At 45.3% G+C, this 24,201-nt stretch overlaps 1 protein-coding gene across 1 annotated transcript in view; it reads left to right on the top strand.

Moving 5' to 3' along the window:
- Positions 1 to 24,201, top strand: part of schlank (ceramide synthase schlank) — a 34,145-nt gene that overhangs the window by 693 nt on the left and 9,251 nt on the right. The window contains exons 2-6 of the mRNA XM_084594301.1: positions 7,762 to 7,992; positions 13,153 to 13,210; positions 14,021 to 14,071; positions 16,920 to 17,012; positions 17,856 to 17,984. Coding sequence (XP_084450427.1) covers positions 7,762 to 7,992; positions 13,153 to 13,210; positions 14,021 to 14,071; positions 16,920 to 17,012; positions 17,856 to 17,984 — 562 coding nt within the window. The remainder of the gene's footprint in view (positions 1 to 7,761; positions 7,993 to 13,152; positions 13,211 to 14,020; positions 14,072 to 16,919; positions 17,013 to 17,855; positions 17,985 to 24,201) is intronic.

Consider the following 24,201-nt stretch of genomic DNA (forward strand, 5'->3'; position numbering starts at 1 on the left):
ACCGTCGCTGGGGCGTGTCGTCGTGATTGGCGTGGCTACCTCCCATTTGTGCCCTTCCGTTTACCTATGCTTGACTTACTGAAAGTCATTGTTCAGAGACCGTTCTGGACGCTCCTCAACAGGTAGCACCTAGAATGGATGCTCTCTCGTAAGCGGAATAACGGGATCAAAATAAGCGAAGATGGGTTGATCAGCTAGAGCGGAACCTCTGCGCCATTCAGGCAGTTCAAACACGAAACCTTTGCTCCTGTACACAGTGCTAATTTCGTTTTGCAGTGCTTTTTATACTGATTCCCTTCATAGCAAGCGGCGCGAAAGCCTGTTTACCTGAGTCCGGAAGTAACTTACAATTTTAGCTTGTTCTTTTTGGTCTTATTCACTGTTGTGTCAAACAGCCTATGGTCTTTTGTCCCATTTCGGAGTGGGACGTTGTGTGCTGTTTTCTAGACTGATCTCTTGGGTTGCTCCCGCAGCAGCTGATGTGGGCGGAAGACAGCTCAGTTTCTCGTGACGAAATGTTTCGCCAGTTATGGGCTTCCATTTTTGTTTTTGTGTGCGTGGAGGAGTTGAATCTTAATCTGTGTGTGTGCGTGTTTTTTCAAGGTGCGCTCGGTATTTCCATTTGGGGACGAGGACATTTTACGTATCCATTGCGTCCTCGAGAAAAAAAAAAAAATGCTATGCCGCTTGTCGGAAGAAATGCGCTTGAAAGAAACGCCACGCATGTTTCAGTGGATGCGGCAATTCCGCGCGCAAATAGCAGAGCCAAATTGTCGTTGAATTGCTGCCCCGGATAATGAGTCAAGAAAAGAAAAATAAAAGAAGCCCTTCGCATAACATCCTTGTGGCCGCGCCGGCTTCCGCCTGAAGCCGGCGTCGTGCGCATTACGGCTCGTTTCGAGCAGCGCTTCAAATGCATCACGGCGATGGTGGCCGTTGTATATTAGGCGGCTCGCTGCATTTACTTCGTGGCAGACGACTTCGTCGTCGTGAGCTCTGCCTTGGCGCTGCACAAGGAATTAATGACCCGCCGGTGCGTCTGCTCGGTCGCAGGCGTGTCCTTGGCTTCTCGTCGTTGACACGGCCTTCCGTCTAAGCCCTGCCTGTTTGCGGAAATCGGGTTTCTTTCGTGGGCGAATGGTGGCGAGACCGCCTGTGGCGCGTGGACGGCGCCGAACCCGTTAGTGCCCCGGCCGCCCTATCGCGCCGTAATCAGATCGGTTCACCACTGAACGTATCTAAAGTGATTTGCTGAAAGCAGAATAGATAATGGTCCGAGCAACAGTTTAACGACCTGTCTTGAGGCGTAGAACTTATCTGTATCTGTTCTGTATTGGTTAGGTTGCTTATGGTATCTGGTCTGCAGCACCATGGTAAAATGAAGCTGGAGTGCGTCGTGGCACGTTTCTGCACACCACTTCTTTCGCCTTGACAGACTACTATCACAAAGCGTCATTCATTGTGCACCTCACGTTTTTCCTTTGCATTTTTAACGGACGAAGACTAGTCACTAGCATCTCGGACATGTTTCTTGTCGCCGGAGTGAGAGCTTGGTTAGTGCATTCACTTCGTGAGTAGATTCTGTGACAATCCCATATCTCCAGGGAATCTGGTAGTATTTAAGAATATGGCTTATTAATTATTTACAATACACTGCAATCCCTTAGATGGGCCTGGCAAGGAGGGGCAAGAACAAAATTCCAATCAAATCATAAAGCTTAGGGCACAGAACACAATAATCAGTGCATCTAAGGGCAGAAATAACCAAATCACTTTGTAAAACAATCGCAACACATAACTGTTAACAGCTATGAAGAGGGATAAGAATATAATTTAAAGCACATAGGAAGTAACACTCTCGTAAATGACAGCATGCTAAGCAGGTATAGACCAGCAGCCACTTCTAACCACGGCCGGTAGTGCACTCCCTCGAGACCAGCTGTGCTCTGTGACTCGTGGCCCTAAGAATATTGCAGCCTTGCATTCATGAGAGCACAGCATGTTTTCTTTTGCAAGGCTGGCATAGTTACCCATTGTAGCTGTGTTTACTAAGATGCCAAAAAGAGTAATGCATGGATATTATCAGTGGCAACATCGCTGTCATTTAGACTGACTTGTATCTTGACTGGAAGCGCTTATTTGTTTTTGCTTTAATGCTTTTGGGCTGTGACAGTCGGGCACAGCCGGCTTTTCCGTTCTTAGTTATTAGGTTTTAAACAGCTTTTGTTTGTGTGTGTCTGCACCAGGAACAGATTGGAATCGCACATTTGTTTTTGGTGCCATTTGAATTGCCAGGGCACCAGTAAGCATGTCTGTCAGCTAGTCATGTTTTCTGTAATTGAGCATAGTTAGCATTTACACCTTACGTGATGTTTGGGCAGAAAATACGAGAAAATGGCACTGATTTGTGTATTGCAAGGAGTTGGGTTGTTTTGGTTTAAACTGAAAAACACTGTTCAAAGTACACTAGATTTATATTTACACGAAAGCATTAAAGGCCCTGTTATGCAGAAAGTGTGGCATTGTGAGCAAAAAATTAAGGGCAGGTGACAGGTGACAGAAGTTTTCAGTAGTTGCCACTCATGGTTCCTCCATGGCAGAAAGCAGCCCACCCTTAAAACTTTATCTAAATAAAAAGCTGTCAGACTAGAACATTAAGCTCGAGAATTTTGATGCCCCTGGCTTGTTTGGCACGGTAAAATATTAAAAACTGATTTTGCATGCTGTTGAGCAGGCACATAGTTAGCAACTGATGTTTTTTTTTTTAAATTTTTATCTGTCAGTCACTCGGGCACATTTGTATTGCTTGGCTCAAGCGGGCTTTATATGCATGCCGGATGACCCTGCCGTAATATGGTGGCTTACGACTGTATTCTGATAAGCACGTGTGAGATAATAGAGGCACAAATTAAGCCCCGCCATGGGGGTGTAGTGCTTAGGGCGCTTTACTACTGTGCCCAAGGATGCGGGATCAGATCCCGGCCGCGGCGGCCACTTTTTGACAGAGGTGAATGGCTAGGCGCCCGTGTGCTGTGCGTTGTTAGTGCACATTAAAGAACCTCAGGTGGCCTAAATTTCCGGAGTCCTCCACTACTGCATCCCTCATAGCCTGAGTCGCTTTGGGACGTTAAACCCCACAAACCAAACCAGAGGCACAAATTAAGTGATTCGTGATTGAGGTAGCTGCAAACCATACATACCTGACCAAGGATGCACAAAAGGAGCTGCAGACAGGTGCCTTAACGCTATCGTGCCATACCCTTAAATTATGACTTCAATTTAACTTCAGTGTCATAGCCACTGCTCAGCTGTTAAAACCAAGTCACTTAAAATAAATTCAATTATAAATTATTTGTGGCAATTAGTGGCTGTGGCCAAACCTGTCTGTGGTTGGTAGTGCCTTATGCATCATTACAAGAATAAAATCACAGAACCAAAAATTAGGTGTCTATAGTCCTCTAACTCATCTGTAGTGTGCAAAATTTAGACAAGGAAAGAAGTTGTCACCGAGCTGCTTTCATATCATTTATCAGCTGCTAGTATGCTGCACAGCTCACTCACCCATTGTAAGTTACTGGAGTGTTATCAGGGTAGGGGGTGTATTTTTCTTTCTGATTACACAAGTGTTACATGGCATGATGCTGGCCAGCACGCCTCTGGAAAAATTGGGGCCAAGGTTTGTTATATCTAAGAGGACAGTATTATCAAATGCCTAGTCGTTCTGGGGTCATCAGCTGTTGTAGAAGCGATATTAGCAGTGGGTGGATTGAGAATTAGAGGCAGTGCTGACTGCAGCTCGTTAATTTCTATTTGCTTTCATTCATGTCAAGCACTGCGAAGAAACAATGCATGACCATGTGTTGATGAGACTAGGCTTCATGCCATTACGCTCCCCAAACATTACTTGTTTGCACTTCTTAGTGGTGTTTTATGTTGCTCTGTGGGGATGCTATTGAATTAGGAAAACCTATTTTCCAAAAGAGAGTAGCTCACCAATTTTCCACAGCTAGTATTGCTCTCATCCTTTGCTCACCATCTGTGTATGGTATCAGACAAAGCGATCGTTAACCCCTCGTAGTGCTCTAATTAGGGTGCACATGCATTATTGCTGCAGAACAGCTGTTCTGTTGCAGAGTGAAAACTAGGTGAATTAGGCCAACTGTTCATTATGATGCTGTCTACAGTTTGCCCAGTTATATGTTCTGTGGTGCTGAGCTGAAATGTGTTGTAATACCCCTTAAATGGGGCCTTTGAGGATTCAATAAATAAATAAATAAATGTGTTGTCCTCAGAGAAGAAATAACCAGTATTAAAATGTTTTACGGTCTTCCAACTCTGCGCAACTAGTCATTAAATGCAGAAGCTTACCTGCTTTTGCTTTGCTTTTTCCATTCTGCTTGCCTCGGTTTTGCAGTGCAAGGAATGACCAGTTTCATTGATTTAACTGCATGCTGTTCACATAGATTTAACTATGTGCAGTGCCTTTACTTTCATGCGCTACTTGCAGATAAATGTGTGCATCTGTCAGTACTTGCCCATTCTGTCTGCACAATGGCTGACTGTTGGGTATGTTCTTTGTGCTCGTAGGTCAGAAGAGGCTAGCGTAGACAGGTTGATTTTGGTCATGGGAAAAAGAATACTGTGTCATGTGGAATGGCTATTTCTGCAAACTGATGTGGAACTTTATCATCAAAGTTTCATTACATTGTATGCTGACAAGCTAGAGAATGTGGGCACCCTTTCGAACAGCATTGTAGCGTCACTGCTCTGAGTGGCAGGATTAGCTTTGCAGGTGCGTCATGCACACCAGTATGCAGCTGGCACTTCTATATAGAACACGAGTGTTTTATCATTGTTTGTTAATGGTTTGGCTGTATCGACCATTCTTTTTTTTTTTTTTTCTTTCGGAAGCCAGGTCTCTGATGTCAGTTTGCTCGAGGGTATTTTTTTTTTTTTTTTTTTTTTCATTTTTGTATGCTTCTGGCAATAAGCGTTTGACGTGCTCTGGATGGCAGGTGTCAGTCAATTGCGTGTGGGCGGGTGTGATGTACCATTTTTCTCTCTAAATTCTGCTTGCAAGAAACACGTGGTTCTACACAACTTCATTCCTGTGCAGCTCACCTGTGTGGATCCACGCATGACTATGGAGGCTGCATCCTATCATATTTCAGGGCTCCCATGGTGCAGCTTCTCTGCATCGGGATGCTTTAGGCATCTTGTGTGGGTTCATCATCTTGTGCAGAAGCTTTTTTTCCCTCCCTTTGACTTGATTGGACAACTAGTCATGCTTTTTTTTTTGTGGAACTAAGTGTTTTCGAATTCGCTTGTAAAGTTAGGACACACGGTTGAAGCTGACTGTTATGACTTATGGATCTGTGGCAGCAGCAGATGACATGAAAACATTTGGACCTTTATTGGATGCACAGATGTTTTCTAATTGGTATACAGCCTCCTGGATTTTTAATGGTATTGTCTGTTGAGAATTTGTGTTTACACTAGCTCTTGTTCATTTTCTCCCTTGTCACTGTCGCAAGGTGCTGAAATGACTGTAAAAAAAAAAGCTAGGACGTATATCATGTGCATGTTTAAAAGATGCCATTGTGATGCACTGAGGATGGTTCAGGTTCAGTGTAATACTTTGTGCATGCTGACAAACTTCCTTCAGGAACTGTGCATCACATTGATGCGTTGATGCGTCTTAGTCATGCACAGGCTTTATTCATGCAAATGCAGAGTGTGTATTTCACGTGGAGTGAGCAATGTTGTGAACTCCACTCGCACTCGAGTTCAGTTTGTGCATTTACATGAACTCTTGCCAATTTCCCCAGTTGCTGCTGTTATGAGCCACTGACACGCCACACAGTTGACTGTCATACAATACGCTATAAATCTTCAAGGGCGTGCATTGTGCAAGGCATCCAGAAAATATGCCATGGCCTTTTCAGTAGCCTTAGAAGAAGATTAAAAGATTGTATTGCTACAAATTCCTCTGGTTGTTGTGATCGACAACCATGGCAGCACCATTAATTTTTGCATCAGAAAGTTGGGCTTTATGAGGTACACAGTGTTGTAATGTAGGTCATTGTGCATCCTCGCGGGCTTCAGAAACACTTTCAACAGATTGTGCAGCTTGTCAGGCTCACGATCAGGAATTGGGAGCTGCACCCTGGAGTGTAGTGTACTTAATAGTCATTCAAAGCTGTTCAGAAAAAACTGCGCACAATGACGAGAGCAGACAAGGCACAGTGCTTCTGCTGGTGGTCTGTTTTGCCTCTATATGTAAAACCCTTCAGTTTGTGTTGACCTTATCTTACATGATGGGGTTATTCTTTCTCGTCGCTTGCACAAAATCAGGTCTGAAAACTGCCTCAACTTATCACTTTGGTAGAGCCTATTTCAAAAGTCTAGGTTCTCTATGTAGTATCTGGTACATGAAAAACTTGCCTCCTTGCCATCCTTGCCATCCTTGCACTTTTGTGGTATGGTAAAGGAATTACTGCATATTTTTTTTTAATGTCATTTCGAATATCATCCTATTTGATTCGCTGCAAGAACCAAAAAAGTGCAGGTTCAAAATTATCCTGAAGTTTGCATGCCATCGCAGGCATTTGAGTAGGTTTTGAATCACTGGTACAAAGAAATGCCATAGTTCTCTTAGGTGTGTTTTGAAAAATTGGGCTACTCCGATGTGCGACATGTTGTCCTGATTGCAGTCTGCAGAAAGGAAGCTCACCTCCACAGTGCGGTTCGTTGGTGGGGCGCTTTTTGTAATGCTTATACATAGCTTTAGAGATCATATAATGGGCCATGGTTTAGCTAGGTTTAGTAAAACTTTGCCAGTATGCCAATCCTTGAAGTCTGGCTCATAAATTGCTTTTTCAGTGGCTAGGACCTGGGACAAAGTTTTCGCATCTGCTGAAACACAACTGAGTTTATCCGATGTCATCACTTTGTATACTTAATATGTGATCATGTAGCATCCACCTAGAACAGATTGGTAATGTCTATTCTCACTTGTGACTTCATGGGGTTATAATGCCGACTTTTCTCATCACAGCTAATGCTTTGGTGTTACTTGTGTTACTAGGAAATATTTGCCACATGTAGTGAATGATTATTTGATTCCTGTTTGTTTTCAATTTTGAAAAATTGTCTTTGCAGGCCTCTAATTATGTGGCTTGGTAAAAGAAAACATCACTCGAAGCTATGGCAGTAGTTGAGCTGATAGCCAATATTGACATAAATGTGTTGCAGATCTGTAAAAGTGTATTACTCGTAGCATCCTCACAGATTTCATTTAGTCACACAGTGCATTTTTGCATTTAACATCTCGCAAACTGCCTTAACACCAAGGGGTGCCCTATCAAAGCAGCAACAACAGGCTTCTCCATCTTGCGGGGATGTTAGATTTGTTGGTGAAAGTCAGCGCTGGTGTCTGCGCACAGGCCCGTGTTTTCTTTTTCACTCTGCAAGTATTATTTTGGAATTGGAAGATCTGCCGTCTTTTTGCAGGCTTTTGTTTGTTAGCCTTGATTCGTTTTGACTGAACCAAGACCCAGGTGGTTGAAATTTCCGGAGTCCTCCATTACGGCGTCTCTCATAGCCAGAGTCACTTTGGGACGTTAAACCCCACGAACCAAATCAAAACTTGCACGTAGCCACATTTTAGCTTTGTTTTTGGTTGTTGCCTCTTGTTTTTTTTGGTGCCGTAGTGGCAGTTGTGACTTGACCAAGCTTGTGTGCCTCCCTCTGTCCCTGCAGGCTGGTGTTTACTCCATTGGGCGTGCGCTTGGGCCTAAAGCAGCGAGTTCGCAAGGCCCCTGACAACCATGTGCTGGAGAAGGCTTATCTCACCAATGGCAAGATGGGGTCTCAGCAGGTGCAGGGGCTTGCTCGGCAGCTCGAGTGGACCGAGCGCCGTGTTCAGCGCTGGATTCGACAGCGCGTACTCCAGGAGAAACCCTGCACCCTGGACAAGTTCACTGAGAGCACGTACGTCTGCTGCTAAATGTGTGTCTGCATGGACGCAGAGCTGGAAGCATGCCTATAGCTTGGAGGCATTGCTGCCTACTAGTTTCTTCCTTGCTCCTGGCACCTTCATTGATGCTGGCAAAACATTGGGCTTCAGTTGTGCTTGGAGCATCACTTAAGAGCAGTGAGCACCTTTAGCAGCTATGGTGTCTTTAGCTATATAGATTTTGGGGTTTGGATACTGGATTTGTGTGAGTCTATGCAGTTTTGTGTTCACTTAAAGAACACTGATCTTGCTGTCGCAATTAACTTTTTGCTGGACGTAGCGATGAGGGGGTTGCGAGGTTACCTATCTGGTAGCTTTTAACCTTGATTTTATAGCACGTCTCATGGTGGCAATGGTGAAGCTAGCGATTCTGCTACTTCAAGGGCTCCTAGGACATTTCCTGAAAGTTTAGTAGACTTCCCCCCCCACCTCTGCCTCAAGTAAAAAAATCTCCTGATCTTTAATCTTACCAGGTTGGCAGGTGCGATATTGATATTGCCCATTATAATCAATCACTTTATGTTCCTGCCTCTTATGTGATGAGAGAAGTTTGAAATGTGATGGGAAAACTTGGAGGAACCAAAGAAGTTGGAAAGTCTAGCTTGCTGAACACCTTGTCCAGTAACATTGCATAATACACTTCTGCTATTGCTTTGCCCGCCTGTAGATAGTAAGAAATTTTTTGTTGCCTCAATGAACTGGCTGTTAGCTTCCTAACTGACAAGACTGTCCTCTTTTATTTTATTTCTTTATTTTGTTGCTTTTTTTAAAGTCTTGTACGCGTTACAGAGTATAAGTAGCCAATTGCCATTGCTCCATTTGAAATGTAACCGATTACAGTGGTCATTTATTGCCCCAGAAAAGTAACTGGATAATTACAGAACAGTGATCGGTTACTTTTTTCGAGCCTTATATCCATGACACAGAACTCTCTCAAACAACGATGAACTAGCGTGAATGGCTTGAAATTTCTTTTTGTATGTTGTTAATATTCAACAGCAGGTGTTTTTCAAAGCTGTTAAGCGCTAGATGGTAGGGCGGTGTTATACTGCACAGACACCTTGCACATCCGCTCATAGTTGCACAATGCTTTCATGCGAGGTTTTTCATCTTCTCTGGAGCACCATCTTTCGTTGTTGGCGCTGTGAAAAGGCGATGCAAGTGAGGCCACTTAAAAGCTGAAAAAAAAAATCCTCTATATACTACAACAAACATGCCATTTTTTCAATGTTCATAATTTCGGCTATACGGTCGTGTGTCGTTGCTATGACCTTCTTTAATATGGAAAATTTATATTATAGACCATGTTTTCAGGGACCAAACATTTGCAATTTATTTCCTTTTTGCTAATATGAAATGAGCTGCCTGGACAATAGACAAGGAGTAATATACACAGAACCCATTGAGGCCAATTTATTTCCATCCAGTTAATAAGGAGAGCGATAAAAAAATCTTCATTGCCCCAAGCTGATGTTTAATTTTTGTGTTTTGAGTGCAAGATACTAGAATACAGTAAAATATTGCGCATTACTGAGTGATTTTTTGTGGATTCAGGTTTTACAGTGCAAAACTAGCCAATCAGTGCACTTGCTGTTTTCCTTATTGCAAGAATGGCTGTGAAAAAAACTATCTGCTGCTATCTATATAGCAATGGCTCCTGGGAAATTAGCATTTGCAGTGAAAGATAACCCGTTTATGAGTCACCGTGAAGCATCTCATACACCTCTGCTCATCGAGTTGTACCACTTTATTTCAGGCATAATGGTGGCCTGTACAATAGGTTTGTTGACCCCAAAATTGCCTAGCTTCACTGGCCACTACACACGAAAGCAGTCTTTTTCTATTTATCTTTTCTTAACGTTATTTCGGGCTAATCGATTTATGGGCAGTTCTTCTAGGAAACTAAAGTGTCCATGCTTACTAGGCATGACTTTGTTGCAAACGTAACTGTCAACAACAAATCTTTAAAAAGTTTTTTTTTTGTATATTGAATTGGCTAGGCACTACTTGTTTGAAGAAGTATCCCTAAATAATCCAAGCTACACCAAGAATGAAGACCTTGGAGATCGCAACACTCCAGGCAGCCATGCACGCTGTTTTGCGGCCCAACAATTTGATGGTCACATCGTCATGGATACTTCACCCCTGTAGCCTTTTCTTTATTTTTATTCTTTTTGCATATAATTGATCACTGGTGCTAAATTAAGCAAAATAATTGAATCCCCCAGAACATACCATTTCAAAAGTAATCAATTGATTACAAAATTACAGCAAAATATAATTACGTTTATTCAATTACACAAAATCAATTGGGTACAACTGTGCTTTCTTCAGACATCTGCTTTGACTGTGGTGTCGATTCAGGTGTGTTGCTGAATCCATGTTTTGGCCATGGTCATGAATAAATGCAGAAGATGCTGTGGGTTGTGTAGTTTTTTAGTGTTTTATATTAAGTAAAAGCTCGTTAATTCAAATTCCACGGGGCCGCCAGGCCAGTTCGAATTAACCAAAATTCGAACTAATGAAAGTGAGCAAAAATGAAGGCGTTTGATGCCCGGGGGGCACGAAAAACATTTATTTAGCAAAAAAGTCTGTTATCATCTTCTGCTTCTTCTCTCTGAGGGCTACCGTACTCACTCGGTCTTCTAGCATGCGAATGCGACGCAGGGAGTCTTCTTCCCCCTCTTCAAAGCTGAAGAAAAGGCGCGCGACATTCAGCGCTCCCATAACTTCTGCCGCGGATGGACGCACGGGCTCTTGCTCCTCGTCGTCGTCCTCGTCTTCTGCCTCTTCTGGGACAGACTGCTCCCCAACAATTTCAGCGACAATGTCCTCATCACTTAGGGCACCGCACACTGCTGCATCGCTGTCTACTCCAACGTAATCATCAAAACTGACTTCCTGCAGCACAGCACGCACAGCCGCAGGCAGAGGCTCCGGACTCCCATCGTCGCCACTTTCTTTCATACTTCCGGCAGCAAAGCCACAGTGGTGGAAGCAGTTTGCAATTGTGGACGGCGTGACCTGCTCCCATGCACGCACCAACATGTGCATTGCTGTGAGCAATGTGATGGTGCTGGTCTTCTGGTTTCCAGTGCACAAAGTCATGCGCTCGATCATGTGGCGCCTATAGAAACATTTGATGTTTCTGATCACCCCCTGATCCATCGGCTGCAAGGCCGCAGTCGTGTTGGCGGGCAAAAAGACGAGCCTTGTGGCTTTCAGCTCGGCGTCGACTTCGTGTGCCGAGCAGTTATCCACAATGAGGAGAACTTGACGCTTCCCTAGCTCCATCCTCCGATCGAATTTCAAGAGCCATTTTTTAAACAATTCGCCCGTCATCCACGCCTTGCTGTTGGCAGAGTATTCCGTCGGCAGCGTCCTAATGTTCTTGAAACATCTAGGCTTATGTGCCTTGCCGACAACAAAGAGGGACCTTCTCCGTCCCGGTCATATTAGCGGCGACCAGAACAGTAATCCGCTCTTTGCTTCGCTTGCCGCCAGCGCAGCTGTCCCCTTTAAATGTTACTGTTCTGTCGGGCTGGAGCTTATAAAACAAAGCCGTCTCATCAGCATTGAATATATCATGTGCCGAGTAGCTTTCTAAGTACTGCTGCAGAGCACCGCTTTGCCACGTGGCACAAGTTTCTGCATCCACTTCTTTGGCTTCTCCAGACAACACCCGGAAGACAAGATTATGTCTGTCTCTAAAGCGGTGAAACCATCCTTCGGAGGCGACAAAATCTTCCACATTCAAGCGCAGGGCGAAATCGGCCGCCTTCGCCATGATAATTGGGCCACTCAGTGGAATGTCAGCGCTTCTCATTTCTTTCACCCACGTGATCACAGCGGTCTCAATTTCCGGATACTTGGCTAACCGAAGCCTTTTTCTGTTGCTGGCGAAATCTTCGGCTTCATAGGCATCCTCGATGGCCTTCCTATTTCGGACGTACGTCGACAACGTGCTGGGTGGAATCCCGTGCTTTTTCACGATTTCCACTTTGCTGGCCTTCCGTTCATCCACCTCGCGTAAAATAGCCGCTTTCTCCTTCACCGTCTTGGCACAGTATTTCCCACGCGAACACATCTCGCGGACACAAGCTCACAACAAGCGGCGTGCAAAACGAGGGCTCAGGAAATGCAACACGAAACCGTGGTCGATAACACTAAAACGTTGTTCCTCGAAGGAGTCGCGGCAGGAAAGACTGTTTAGTGCTTGTTCCAGCACCCTAGCGGCGCCCCGATGGTTGTGCCATCTATCGTTCTGCCGTGAAAGCTTCCAACGATGGTTCGAATTATGGGTGGTGGCGCCAATTTTTGAGTGAATTGACGAGCTGTTACGCGCATAGACTTCTATGCACTGCGGACCGGACCACGATGACTATTTCGAATTATCCAAAATTTCGAATTAACGAGTTGTGAATTAACGAGCTTTCACTGTATTTTGCAGTTTGTGCAGGGTTTTGTGCACTCGTTCACTAGAGGTGTTCATGCTGTTGGCAGTCACAAGCACTGTCATTCAGAACTTGTGTGCAATAATACCATATATTATCTGAAGTGTTAACTCAACTAGCCATCCAGAGCATTTATTACTTTAGGTGCATGCCCTCTCATATTGAGATCTGTTATCCAAGAGCAAACCACTTTCAGCACGTGCGTGCAGTTCACCTAAATTTTGCCCAACTAGCCCTTTCCATCCACAGCCATCCATTTACCCTTAAGTAGCAGTTTATTTTCTGTATACGAAAATGTTGCAAGAGACCTGACATGCCAACTCTCTCTCTACGATGCGGGAAATGCAGCATGGCTGATGTGCGGCAGGAGTGAAATTGAAGAGTAACCGTTGCTGTCGCGTATAGAAGTTCACCAAACTTACCGTACAACTCTCGCATGCATGTCTAGCATTACATTTCTTTGAATGACTTTTGTACTACCATTTCTTGCTCTCTCTCGCATGTGGTGTTGCTTTGCCAGCTAAACGGTAAAGTGTCTGCATGATTCGAGGAGTGTAGATATATTCCTGAAGTTGTTTAAATAGGGACTTCTATCTCGTAATGAAATGAATGAAAAACAAGGCTGGGTTTCTGAACAGTGACTATTCCTCACAAAACTTTTCTGCCCTTTCTCTGTTACAGGTGGAGGTTCACATTTTACTTCAGCATATTTTGCTATGGCTTGTACACACTTTCAGATGTAAGTGGCCATTTCGTTGGTGCTCTCAGCATAGTAATGAAATGTGAATAGCATGGGCCAGCTACTGGTTCTATGCTTTCATTAAGGTGCCTGCTCACAGAGCATGCCGTATGGATCTCGCAGAAACATTGTTCATGCCCCCAGAGTTTCTTTAATGCTTTATTCATTATGGTAGGAATGGTACTGGGAGCAGCGTTTCGTTGATATTTACTCAATATCCCTAGGTTAGCTAGAGGCAGTTTTGTTCTGTGGTGCATATATGTTCAATGAACAGAAAACTGGAGAATGTTAAGATATGGAACTTACTGCAGCGTGCACTAATATGCTTTTTGAAATGGCAAATTTGTTTAACGGTACTGTTATTGAGCTCCCAAATTATGTCCTCAGTTCAGCTTGTAAGTGCAAGAATATGCATTTAACAATGTTTATAGGTGTATGTGAAATTCACTGTCTCTTAACGAGTGACATGCATATAGTGCCTAGTCGGTACTCGTATGACATTTTTTTTTGCTACATCTCATGTGTTAGGGCTAGTTGTGGAAGGCAATTTAGCATATGTGAGACCAGTCCATTCCACAACGTGACACAGTAGTAGTTACTGTCCAAAGCTGCAAGTTTGGACAGCACAGAAAATGGCCTCATAGTGCTTTTGTATTGAATAATTTTTTGTGGCTTTTTTTAGCTGGCATGCTAATTGTATTTCTTGTGACCAAGAAGTGCACACCTGATGATAATGATGAAAACATTTTATTGAAAAGAAAAAGGGAGGGGGATTTATAATCAAGCCTTCTTTTTTTTCTTCCTTTATAGAAGCCATGGTTGTATGACACCATGCACTGTTGGTATGACTTTCCTCATCACGTGAGTAATTTTCAACGCTCTCCGTGAAAAGTAGTTGCAATCTTTTTTTTTTTTTTTTTGTTTCTGAATTTTTGCATGCATATATTTTCTTTTGTACCTACCAGTACAGTATGGGAAGTGTTTTTGCAGGCACAGTGAAAGCTCGTTATTTCAAAGTGAAATAGTTCTATTTTCCGGATAATTCAAACTTTGACTTGATGCAGACAAACCGCGTAGATGTTTTAATAAACCCATTAATTAAAAGGCAAGTTAGTTCCACCACAGGTAATTCAAACTGCATGCCTCTGTGCCTGAGCGGCCTTAGTCCCAGCATATGTCCAAAGAAACACTGCAACTATAAGGCGGTGTATTCATGACTGGGTTGTCTCCATAACAAGGAGAGTAAAACAGTAAAACCAAACTGGCACGGTGGCTGCATGCGATGGATATTCATAGGGGGTGGCCAAGGCGGCGGCTGCCAGCTCTTTTCCATGTGACCTTCGAAACCTTCAGCTGAAAGCTTAATTTGGCTCTCCATTAATTTTGCAATATATATGTCTTACTGTTGGCATGGTCCCAGCCAACGCCCATGTAATGTGGTGGTGTCAGATGCAGCGGGTGTTACGCCAGTTATTGGTACAATAAACGATCGTCAAAACAACTCCTCAAACCTGAACGCTTGCGCTGCATGCTGCGGAATCGGTTTTGCACCTCTAAGATGCCTAAGAATGGATGGCCTTTTCTTCGAGAACCGGCTGACTACTTGCTGGCCCTTACCGTTTTCAAACAGTTTTGCTTTGACGCTCCTGACAGTGTGCACACAGTAAGCACTGGAATTAGCTGTGAAAAAGCTTTTTTACCACATTGCTCGTCGTCAAACTGTCTGGAACAAGTTTTATACCAGAGAGAAGGCCCTGGAAACTTTTTTTTTTTTGCATATATGTGCTGCAGTGAATTTTTTGCGAAACAACATGCGCAACTACTCGCAGTGTGCAGAGACCCTCAACCTCAGGTTAATGATTTGCTGTTTGACAGACAAGAATCCCTTTTTCAATTCAGTGTCATTTTTTAGTGGTACCTGTAAGTTTTAATGCGACAGCGTTAAAACGCTCTAGCGTTAAGGGCGCCGTGTCGCAGAAAAGTCGGTGTCGTTGGCGGCGGCCGCCGTCCCGCATCGTCCGGCGTTGGCCGTGAGCGAAAAATCCCAGAAGCATTAATAAATAAAAACGAGTAGGAAAAATCGCCGACCTGAGGAATCGAACATGGGCCTCCAGGGTAACCACTCTGTCACGCCAGCTAAATGGTTTGAAATGGGCAAAGGCACGTCTATTGATTGCGGCATTCTCAGAAATGTCCCTTAGAGAAGTGTATTGTGGTGTATAATAATAATTATGAGCTTGTAAATTACGGAATTACAGAACACGCAGTTAAGCGAGAGGCAAATTACTTTTCCGCTGTACTTCCTCTTCGCTTGGCGTGCACGTAGCGCCATCATGCATGTGGCGCACGGAATAAGATAGACAGGGCACGGCCTTAGAGATCATCGCGCCGGCTCGGATCGGCAACAATGTTGCCGACGAACTACGACTGCAACTTGAGGCCCACGCGTTTCGACAAGGGGTCAGAATCACGTTTCAGAACAAGTAATTACCAAACAGTCATGCTTTGGACAAGTTAACGAGTGTTGTGTCATGTGAACTACGTCTTTGTGTCACTCAAAAGTGCGACAAGCAAATGAGCAGACGGTGCGAACGGGGCGCGATAACGGTATCGCGTTCCGTTCTTAAAGGCGAAGCTTAAGCGTCCTTCAAATTTTATTGTTGACTGTGTGTGCTATGTACGTACAGGATCACCCACTTCTTGTTATAACACAGTCATTGCTTTCAAAACAACATTGAGTTTGATGCAGGCACATGTCGAAGCAAAGCGATGAAAGCATAGAGGGACCTGGAAAGGGTGCCTCGCATTGCCTGCTGCTTAGTTCTATTGCATGGTCGGGTTGGACACAGTGGCGCTTTGAAAGCTGTGACCATGTTACAGTTAGAAGTGGACGACCCTGTACGTCCTGCTGTGCCTGTTGTTCTGTGTCCATTTTGAATGCATATCAGGCATACTCATTGGGGCACCCTTTTCTAAATAGCCACACAAATGTGTCATTGAAATAACTGCCGCTCGACCCACGACACAGTGGTTCACTTTATATGTAGGAGTGATTTTATTGCTTTTGATAACTCAAACCTTATGCCCTTGGAATGTTGGGAGGTATATTATGAAGTTTTTTTTTATCTTTGTAAACAAACTTACTTGTTGGAATCTAAATTTTGAACCTTATTACAGATGGTATGTGCTGTTACTCAGCTGTTAATGAAATTGTACGGATAGTCTCCTCACTATATCCAAATTAACAAGGAATTTGTGCCTACTTACTAAATATTGTCTCCACTTTGACTGCTTTGTCAACGGCTTATGTGACTTAGCTTAACCCTCTGCAAGTGAAGGGAAGAGGGAGATTAGGTCCAGGCTGAAGGTAAAGGTTAACTGAATGTTGAATTTTTAGTTTTTAGTCATGACTAGCGCAAAGAAGAGCAGTGCTCAAGGTGGCATTACACACTTATGTTGCCTGTAGACTCGTGTTGCTTGTTATGGTTGACAGACGAGTGTTTCTAAGCTTTGAGAGGGGTATTGCAGGAGCTATAAAGATGTATAGCTTGGCCTCAGACACTGTACGTGCAGCAGTGCATGTTGACTGTGCTTTCCTGCATTAAATTCGCTTTCCCACACTTCTTGCTGCGTTATTGTCAGAAATGTCACGATCGTGCTGGTTAGTTGTGATATGTGATTTGTCCTACGTTTTTCTTCCATGCTGTAGTCAGTCACCAATGACCTCTGGTGGTACTACATGATTGAGCTGGGCTTCTACGTGTCTCTCACCATGTCCCAGTTCATAGACACCAAGCGCAAGGTAAATGCTAATTTTTTTTCTTCTTACTCTGCGATTAGTTCCGATATAACACTGGCCGAGGTAGCTGCACTTTGGGAGCGATGCAAAAAAAATGCATGTTTTATGCTAATTGAGTGCATGTTCATTAAGTATCTCTGGTGACCTGTTTACCCAGAGACTTCCATTGTGCTGTTCTGCACGGCTGGAGTGCAGTTTAAGCACATTCAAATACTCAGACCACCAGTTGTGCACTTGGAATGGGAGGCATTCATGGTGTAAAGTGCGTATGGGCAAATCTAGGGCATTATTACTGCCTGAGATAGGGTGTGCCGTTCTGAGAAATGGCAATCTTGTCCACACTGGCTGGCCACAATTCACGCTAGTGTAGGTTCAGCATTGCATATGCTGTCCGTGGGCAGTGGGAGTGCTGGTTTGCTGCCCGATGCTCACAGCTCAGCTGGCCTCACTTCACTGTGCAAATGCTCTCACTGCAAAGGCATTACTGCCTTCCTGAACAGAAATGGCAGTCGTTGATTTTAGCTGTCATACTCACTGCACTTCCACAATACAGAATTTCAGCTTTCCAGCCACTTACTAGCACTCACCTTAGGTGAGAGTTGACCATAATACTTCATGCTCGCTGTGCAGCTGTATGGAATGCATGGCAAGCTATTTCTAATTCCATGTGTTTTCAGTTTTACCAGGAATGAAATGTACATTTCATTTATTGTGTGCAGAAGTTATGGACGACAAGCTTTTGTGTGGTCCTGATTTAACTCGCTGGTTCAGAGTGACGCGCTTTATCATAGGGATGTTGCTGTATTGGATGCGACTGAGGAAATGCTGGGTGTATTTCTTATGCAGGACTTTTGGCAAATGTTCGTACACCACATCCTGACCATAGTGCTGCTGTCGCTGTCATGGGCTTGCAACCTGCACCGCATCGGCAGTCTGGTGCTCATTGTGCACGACTTTGCTGACGTGCCACTTGAGGTGAGGACATGGAATGGCCCTCTGTCCAGTTCCTTTCAGCGCTTATCTATATCAGAGGCTATCGGTACTTACTACAGTCGAACCCGGATATATTGAAGGGGGTCGCGAAATAATTCGATATACAGAAATCTGCTTAAGACGCCACTTGTGATCATGAAATATGATACTGTATTTGTCGCGTAATGAACCCACTTGCATAATGAACACAACTTCCACTTTTGCCCCCTAGAATTTGAAAAGAAAAAGCGTTCAGTTCCTTAGTTTTGGCTGTCACATCCACAGCTCATTTATTGGCAGCGCGCCAAGATGCTGCGCAGCGATAATGTCGACATGTATATTTTTTTACTATACTTTTGATAGATTCTGCGGTAGCAGGGAGCGAACTTGACAGAGTGCCCGTGATGGCTTGATTGCACAAGCCTCGTCGATTTATCATGCTGCGCTTGGGGCGGGCGCAGTCCACTGCCACAAAATTATTGAAAGGCGTGATAGCTCCAAATGCCGTTTGAAGCGAACAGTGCTAAAAGCCGGTGTCATGATCGCAGCTGACCGCATGCTTTCGTTGATTCATAGATGCAAGACCTGACGACTCTCTCAAAAGAAAACAAAAATGCTGCTTCTTAACGTCCGCAGCGGCCATAGCATACGCTACGCCGCACATTCAGCAGGACTGCAAGAATGAACCACCCTCGCAAAAAAAAGTTAGCCGCCACACGCAGAGCGTTCATAACACACACTGGAGAAAACGTTTGCCACGGGCTGAGCTGGCTTGTCCGCTCATGCGTAGTGCGTGCTGCTGTGAACGAAGACCGGGAAAGAGAGAAATGGGAGAGATAAAGCTGGGCAGAGGAGTGGGCGCACCCTTGCGCTTCGTTTTATCGCGCTTTCCCCTCTCCCGAACACCATGGCTTCATTGGTTCCTTCTCGTTCCTTCACGCACATGGTTGTGCTGGCGCACGCTGCAGCGATCACCGCATATGCGTGCATCTTTGGGAAAGGGTGCGGCGCTTCCCAAGATCAGCCGTCGCTGAACTGTGCCCTCTCATTCCTTCCGCGCGTGGCTTGGAAACGTCGCACAGCGAACTGCTGAAGGTGATGTGATCATCTTTGGGGAATGCGCACCGTCCAATGCGTGGTGCGGTGTTCGATATATCAAACGACCGGTGAAACTGAATTCGATATACGACGCAGCTTTCCTATACTTTTACATGGGGTTTTCAAGGGGATATTTTGTGAGTTTGATGTAATCAAAATTCGAATTATCCGGGTTCAATATATCCTTGTTCGACTGTATTGGTCATGGAGAAGCTTTTCCGAAATCCTACGGGCAAGCTCTGTTCTCTGCCAACCATGTCTCTGTGCTGATGAGGACAAAGGTGCACTGGGCTCTCATCAGGGAAGACAGCCACCCAGTGTTAATGACATAACATGGGTGACATGAGGAACTGCAGTGCAATTTGTGCACTTCATTCTGCACGACATTTGCCCTACCACGGTGGCTCAGTCGTCACGGCACTTGACTGCTAAACCTAAGCATGCGTGAAGAAGTCTCGTCTGTGGTGGCCGCTCTTCGATGGCGGTGTAACGCAAGGTGCCTTGCGTAGTGTGCGATGTCAGTACACCGTAAATAATTCCAGGTGACTGAAATTTCCGGACCCCTTCGCTACTGTGTCCCTCATAACTCGAGTTGCTTTGGGACGTTAAAACCTATAAACTGTAAACAAATCTGTTTGATGTCTGTGGTATGCTGGGTTTGAGTTGGAACCAGGTGCAGAAAAATGGGTGAAAGTATATGTTCATCAAGCTCAGTGAGGGCTGAAATTGGTTAATACCACAGCAGAAAACCAGAAGGTTAACATTAAAGTATTTTATATTATCGTTTATAAGGTGACTCTCCAACTTACAAGCAAAAAAAAAGGTTTGACCATAAATATAGGTCGACACTTAAACAGTGCTGTGGCCATAGCTTGTCAATAAACTTATCAGCAAACAGTTATTCAAAGACATTTACATACATGAAATGTCTCTTACGATTCGTCGTCGCTCACGAGAAGGACACAGGTGCTTCCGCTGACCGTTGGAAGCGGTGAAGAAATGCCGCACATGGGGAACACCACAGCGACCAGTGTTGATTGGCAGCAGAGGTGGGCAGCCTCATGAGATTGGCCACCTTTTTTCAAAGCTAGATCAAGATTACAGATAGAGTGAAACTAAAAATATAGATCTAAGAATCCTTCCTTTATTTGCCATTGGAGGCTGCAGCTGCCCATCATGCTGACAAATGCCCAGTGTCGTTCTGTTGCTGCCTTGATTTGTGGGCAGCCTGATGGGATTGCCCACCTCTGGTTGGCAGTCTATATCTAGTGTCTTTGAAGCGCACGCCTTCGCTTCAGTGGGACTGTAGCAAACACTCAGGCCCTTGCTTCTTTGGTCGTGAACCCAGTCTCGAACCACCATCATCCAGACTTCGATCTATGAAAGGAACAGCATGTAGTAGCGCGTGCAAAGATTATGCTTCTTTTTTATCTCCAATCCTTTGCGCATTTTTCTGACACGTGAAATTTCCACCCTACTGCGATATTATTTTCTATGTCTGCATAGATGGTCACTTGCCACTTGAAAACCGCGTTGTAGTATTGTTGCCTAAGCTGCGGCGGCATGTTGGAGTCTGCCAGGCACACAAGCCACGCAGTCAGAATGCAGAAATGGTGACTAGGCATGAAAAAAATGCACAGATGTTTCTGAGAGCATGTGACTAGTGACATATGATTGGATTGGATCAGAGCCACGGCATTGCCAATTTTTTTGTGGGATTTCCACATTTTTGTCTACAAAACATTTCTGTTGTATGAAAAGAAATTTAGGGTACATGTACCTTAAAGGCCTCGCCTTCAAGAAAACAGGTCCGCAAGCCATGGTCTCGCCCGACGAGTGACAAATCCAGCCTTTCTAAAAACACCAGTCTATTCCGGATAAAATTAAAAGCATTCAATAAAAAGAAAGAGCATCTAGTGCCACTGCACTGGAAACATGCTGTCCAGGAGCGCGACAATGGACCACCAAGAATAAAACAGAACAAGGGGCAGGGCTTTACTGCGGCAAGACAAAACACACTGCATACGAATAGGGCGAGTGATAGGGCCAAGGCGTTAACAGTGATGCAAGAAACATTGCTGCGTGGCAGCTACACACGCAAATATGCCTAAGTCATTCTGCAGGCACTGCTTCTCTCTTAGTCTGGCAAGTCTTCATTCTTTCGTCTGTGTACATCCTGCTAGCCCATGATGCTTTCTCGCCGCCCCTCGCTGGCCTCCCGCCTGGCAAAAGCCTCGTGCCTTGCTTCCGATGTGCTTATCTACACTCGCCTCTGCTCCGATAACATGCCACCCTCTCGAATGGGCAGATGCGCACTCGCACTTCCCGAGCAAACACCAACACAAGTAGGAAAAAGCGCGCTCGGTTTGAAAACAGCAAAAGCGGCCGCAGGTCCCCACAACCTTGAGATAAATTAGTTTTCTAAGCAGCTCATATTCATATGTCTGACAACTATTGCAGAATAATGCAGCTCGGCCGATACGATACTTTGACTCCACGTGGCTCTGCGCATAGGTCAAATTTACAGCTCCGTGCGTAGGTAGACTTCTGTTATAGTCTCCCAAACTTTGGGAGGTCACTTTTCCGAAAAAAAAACGTAGACTTATAATCGGCAGTATACGGTACCTAAATGTTCATGTCTGAAAAAAAAAGTGGTGACACTTGTGCAGTCTATGATGCTGTCGTGTTGCAGTGAGGAGAGGGACACTGCCTCAGCTTGGGGAAAACAGTACACCTGTGCTGTTTCAGTTATGCAGTGAAAGCCTTTCTGACCTTTTGACGAACATAACATGGCAAATGTTGAGATTGGTTGCCTGATCGCAATATCATAAAAATTGTGATCATTTGCTTAGAACCCTTGCAGCACAACTGATACAGAGAAAGTGGAGCAGAGCCAGTTGCATGCTGCATTACCTAGCAAGCTTCGCTTCGCTGCCAGGGTTACACCTTTGACATGTATGGGTGATTCCTCTGTCCACATTAGGCACACGCACAGACAGACCGAGGCAGAGTGTCAAACAAAGGGGTTTTATTCCTCACATAATGTCTGTGGCTGAGGTCAGGGAGATTCCGGTCGGCAGCAGACCGGCTACGTGCTAGGAAGCAACAGCAAGAACAAAGCATGAAGACCTGCGAGGCGACAGTGCGCCTCGCTTTTATGCACATCGCAGGAAGACCGGTTTTTCCTGCCTGCGTGGGAGAGGGAAGGAGCAAACGGGGGCTGTGATGGGGAGTGCAGGAAAAGGCCCGAGATATGAATATATGCGTGAGCTCTACACATGGGACCTGAGTATGCTGGAATTTTGCATTTGACTTTTTGTAGCGAAGGCTACACTACGCTAACCTTCGTGCATTTCGCGGTGCCTGAAAAAGAGCGGCAGTGCGCATGCGCCATTACGATGGCAGCCAGTTGCACCGTTCCACAGGTGTTCCGCTGCTGCGTTCGCTTACAGGGAGGAGGAGGATGGTAGCGGCATCCCAGCAGATGCGCACGCTGGCGTGGGGAGAAGGGTAGTTTCTTCACTGTGCATGCGTGCGCCGCCGCTGAGAGCTGACAGAGTGGAGCAGGAAAGTGTCTGCCAGCATGGCATGCGCAGGGCATTGAAGTGGATTCTGCCTAGAACACTGGTGAACTTCGAATACTGTTCAGAGACATTTACTCATGCTTGAAACACCTCTTACCAGTCATCGTTGCTTGCAAGAAGTACGCTGTCACGGTCATCGGGATCACTTGAGCGGCTGCTGCTGCTGGCCGTCAGGAGCAATGCTGAGATGGCAAATGCCCTAGAGACTACATCGCTTGGCAGTCCATGTCAGGCTTTATTGACCTATTGATTGACCTATTGTGCTGTTTCCCTCAATGAAGCGCATTTCAATCGCCCATTCTGTGTCTTTGGGTTTTCCTGCCGGATCTAGTCATGCGATGCGAGGTTTAAAGGCTTTGTTCAGCGCCAAATCTAGTGGCTAAGGGTCAGCCCCACCATAATAACAATAGTCACATCCAGCATCCGCTACCGCTTTCCTCACTCAGTTGGTCATTGACTTGCAGTCACTGACTTAGTTGACAATACACCAACGAAGCAAAACGCAAAAATGGTGACTAGGCATGAAAGATGCGCAAAGACTTCTGAAAGCGCGTGATTGGTCATGTAGCTTGAGATTGGATTGTATTAGATCTGCGGCACGGTGTTGCCAATGTTTACATGGAATGCCTGTGGTTCTTCTGCAAAGCATTTTGGCTGTACTGAAACAAAAATTTTGTAGCTTTGTATTTTAGATTAATAAATTTTTTTTTTTTTAAGCAGCCGCTTTCATGCCTTGTCTGACTGTTGCAGAATTATACATGAACACGTGATATTACCTGTAGCTCGGCCGAAACTACAGTAGAACCTCGGTGATAAGAATCTCTAGGGGTCGCGAAAAAATTTGTATCATCCAAACATTCGTATCATCAAAACGAATGAAAATAAGTTGCAGAAGCATAGGAAAGGCAGTCGCGCATATCTGTTTACGTCCGATAAGGTTTATTACGGTCACGCGATCACAGCTTCGCTACTTGCGGCGGACACAGCGCGTCAGGCAATCGCGACGTTGGCGATGCATGGGATGCATGCCTTCGCGGACTTCTCGCAGCGCGTACATCACGACAAAAGATGGTGACGTGGCGCCGCAAACTGCTCGCGATACGCACAGCGCGACAGCGCTCGCGAAGTCACAATGTGCAACTCGTGCGCCGACTACTCACGGCCGCGCGCCGCTGGAAACTTTTCGCAGTGTGGAAAACGATCATTATGCCGGCAATGTGCGATCCGCCCACTTCCGTGTACTTCTCGCAGCGCGTACAGCATGACTGGAGATGGCGACATGCGGGCCGCACGGCTCTGCAAACTGCTCGTGGATCGCGATCGCCGGTTTGTGCACGCTCGCCGCATACGCCGCTGCCAGCTACGGCGGTTGCGACGTCTGTGGTTTGTGAGCCACGTGCTACTGAAAGCTTTTCGCGGCGTGCACCCGACAGAAAATCTCGACATCAGCGAGGTGTGGATCACGCGTCACCACAACCTGCTCGTGATGCGTACATACGGCACGGCTGGCCATCGCGGAGTCAACGATGTGCAGGTGG

The sequence above is a fragment of the Amblyomma maculatum genome, chromosome 2 (genome assembly GCF_055883805.1).
Source record: "Amblyomma maculatum isolate TAMU_Amacu chromosome 2, ASM5588380v1, whole genome shotgun sequence".
Classification (NCBI taxonomy): Eukaryota; Metazoa; Arthropoda; class Arachnida; order Ixodida; family Ixodidae; genus Amblyomma; species Amblyomma maculatum.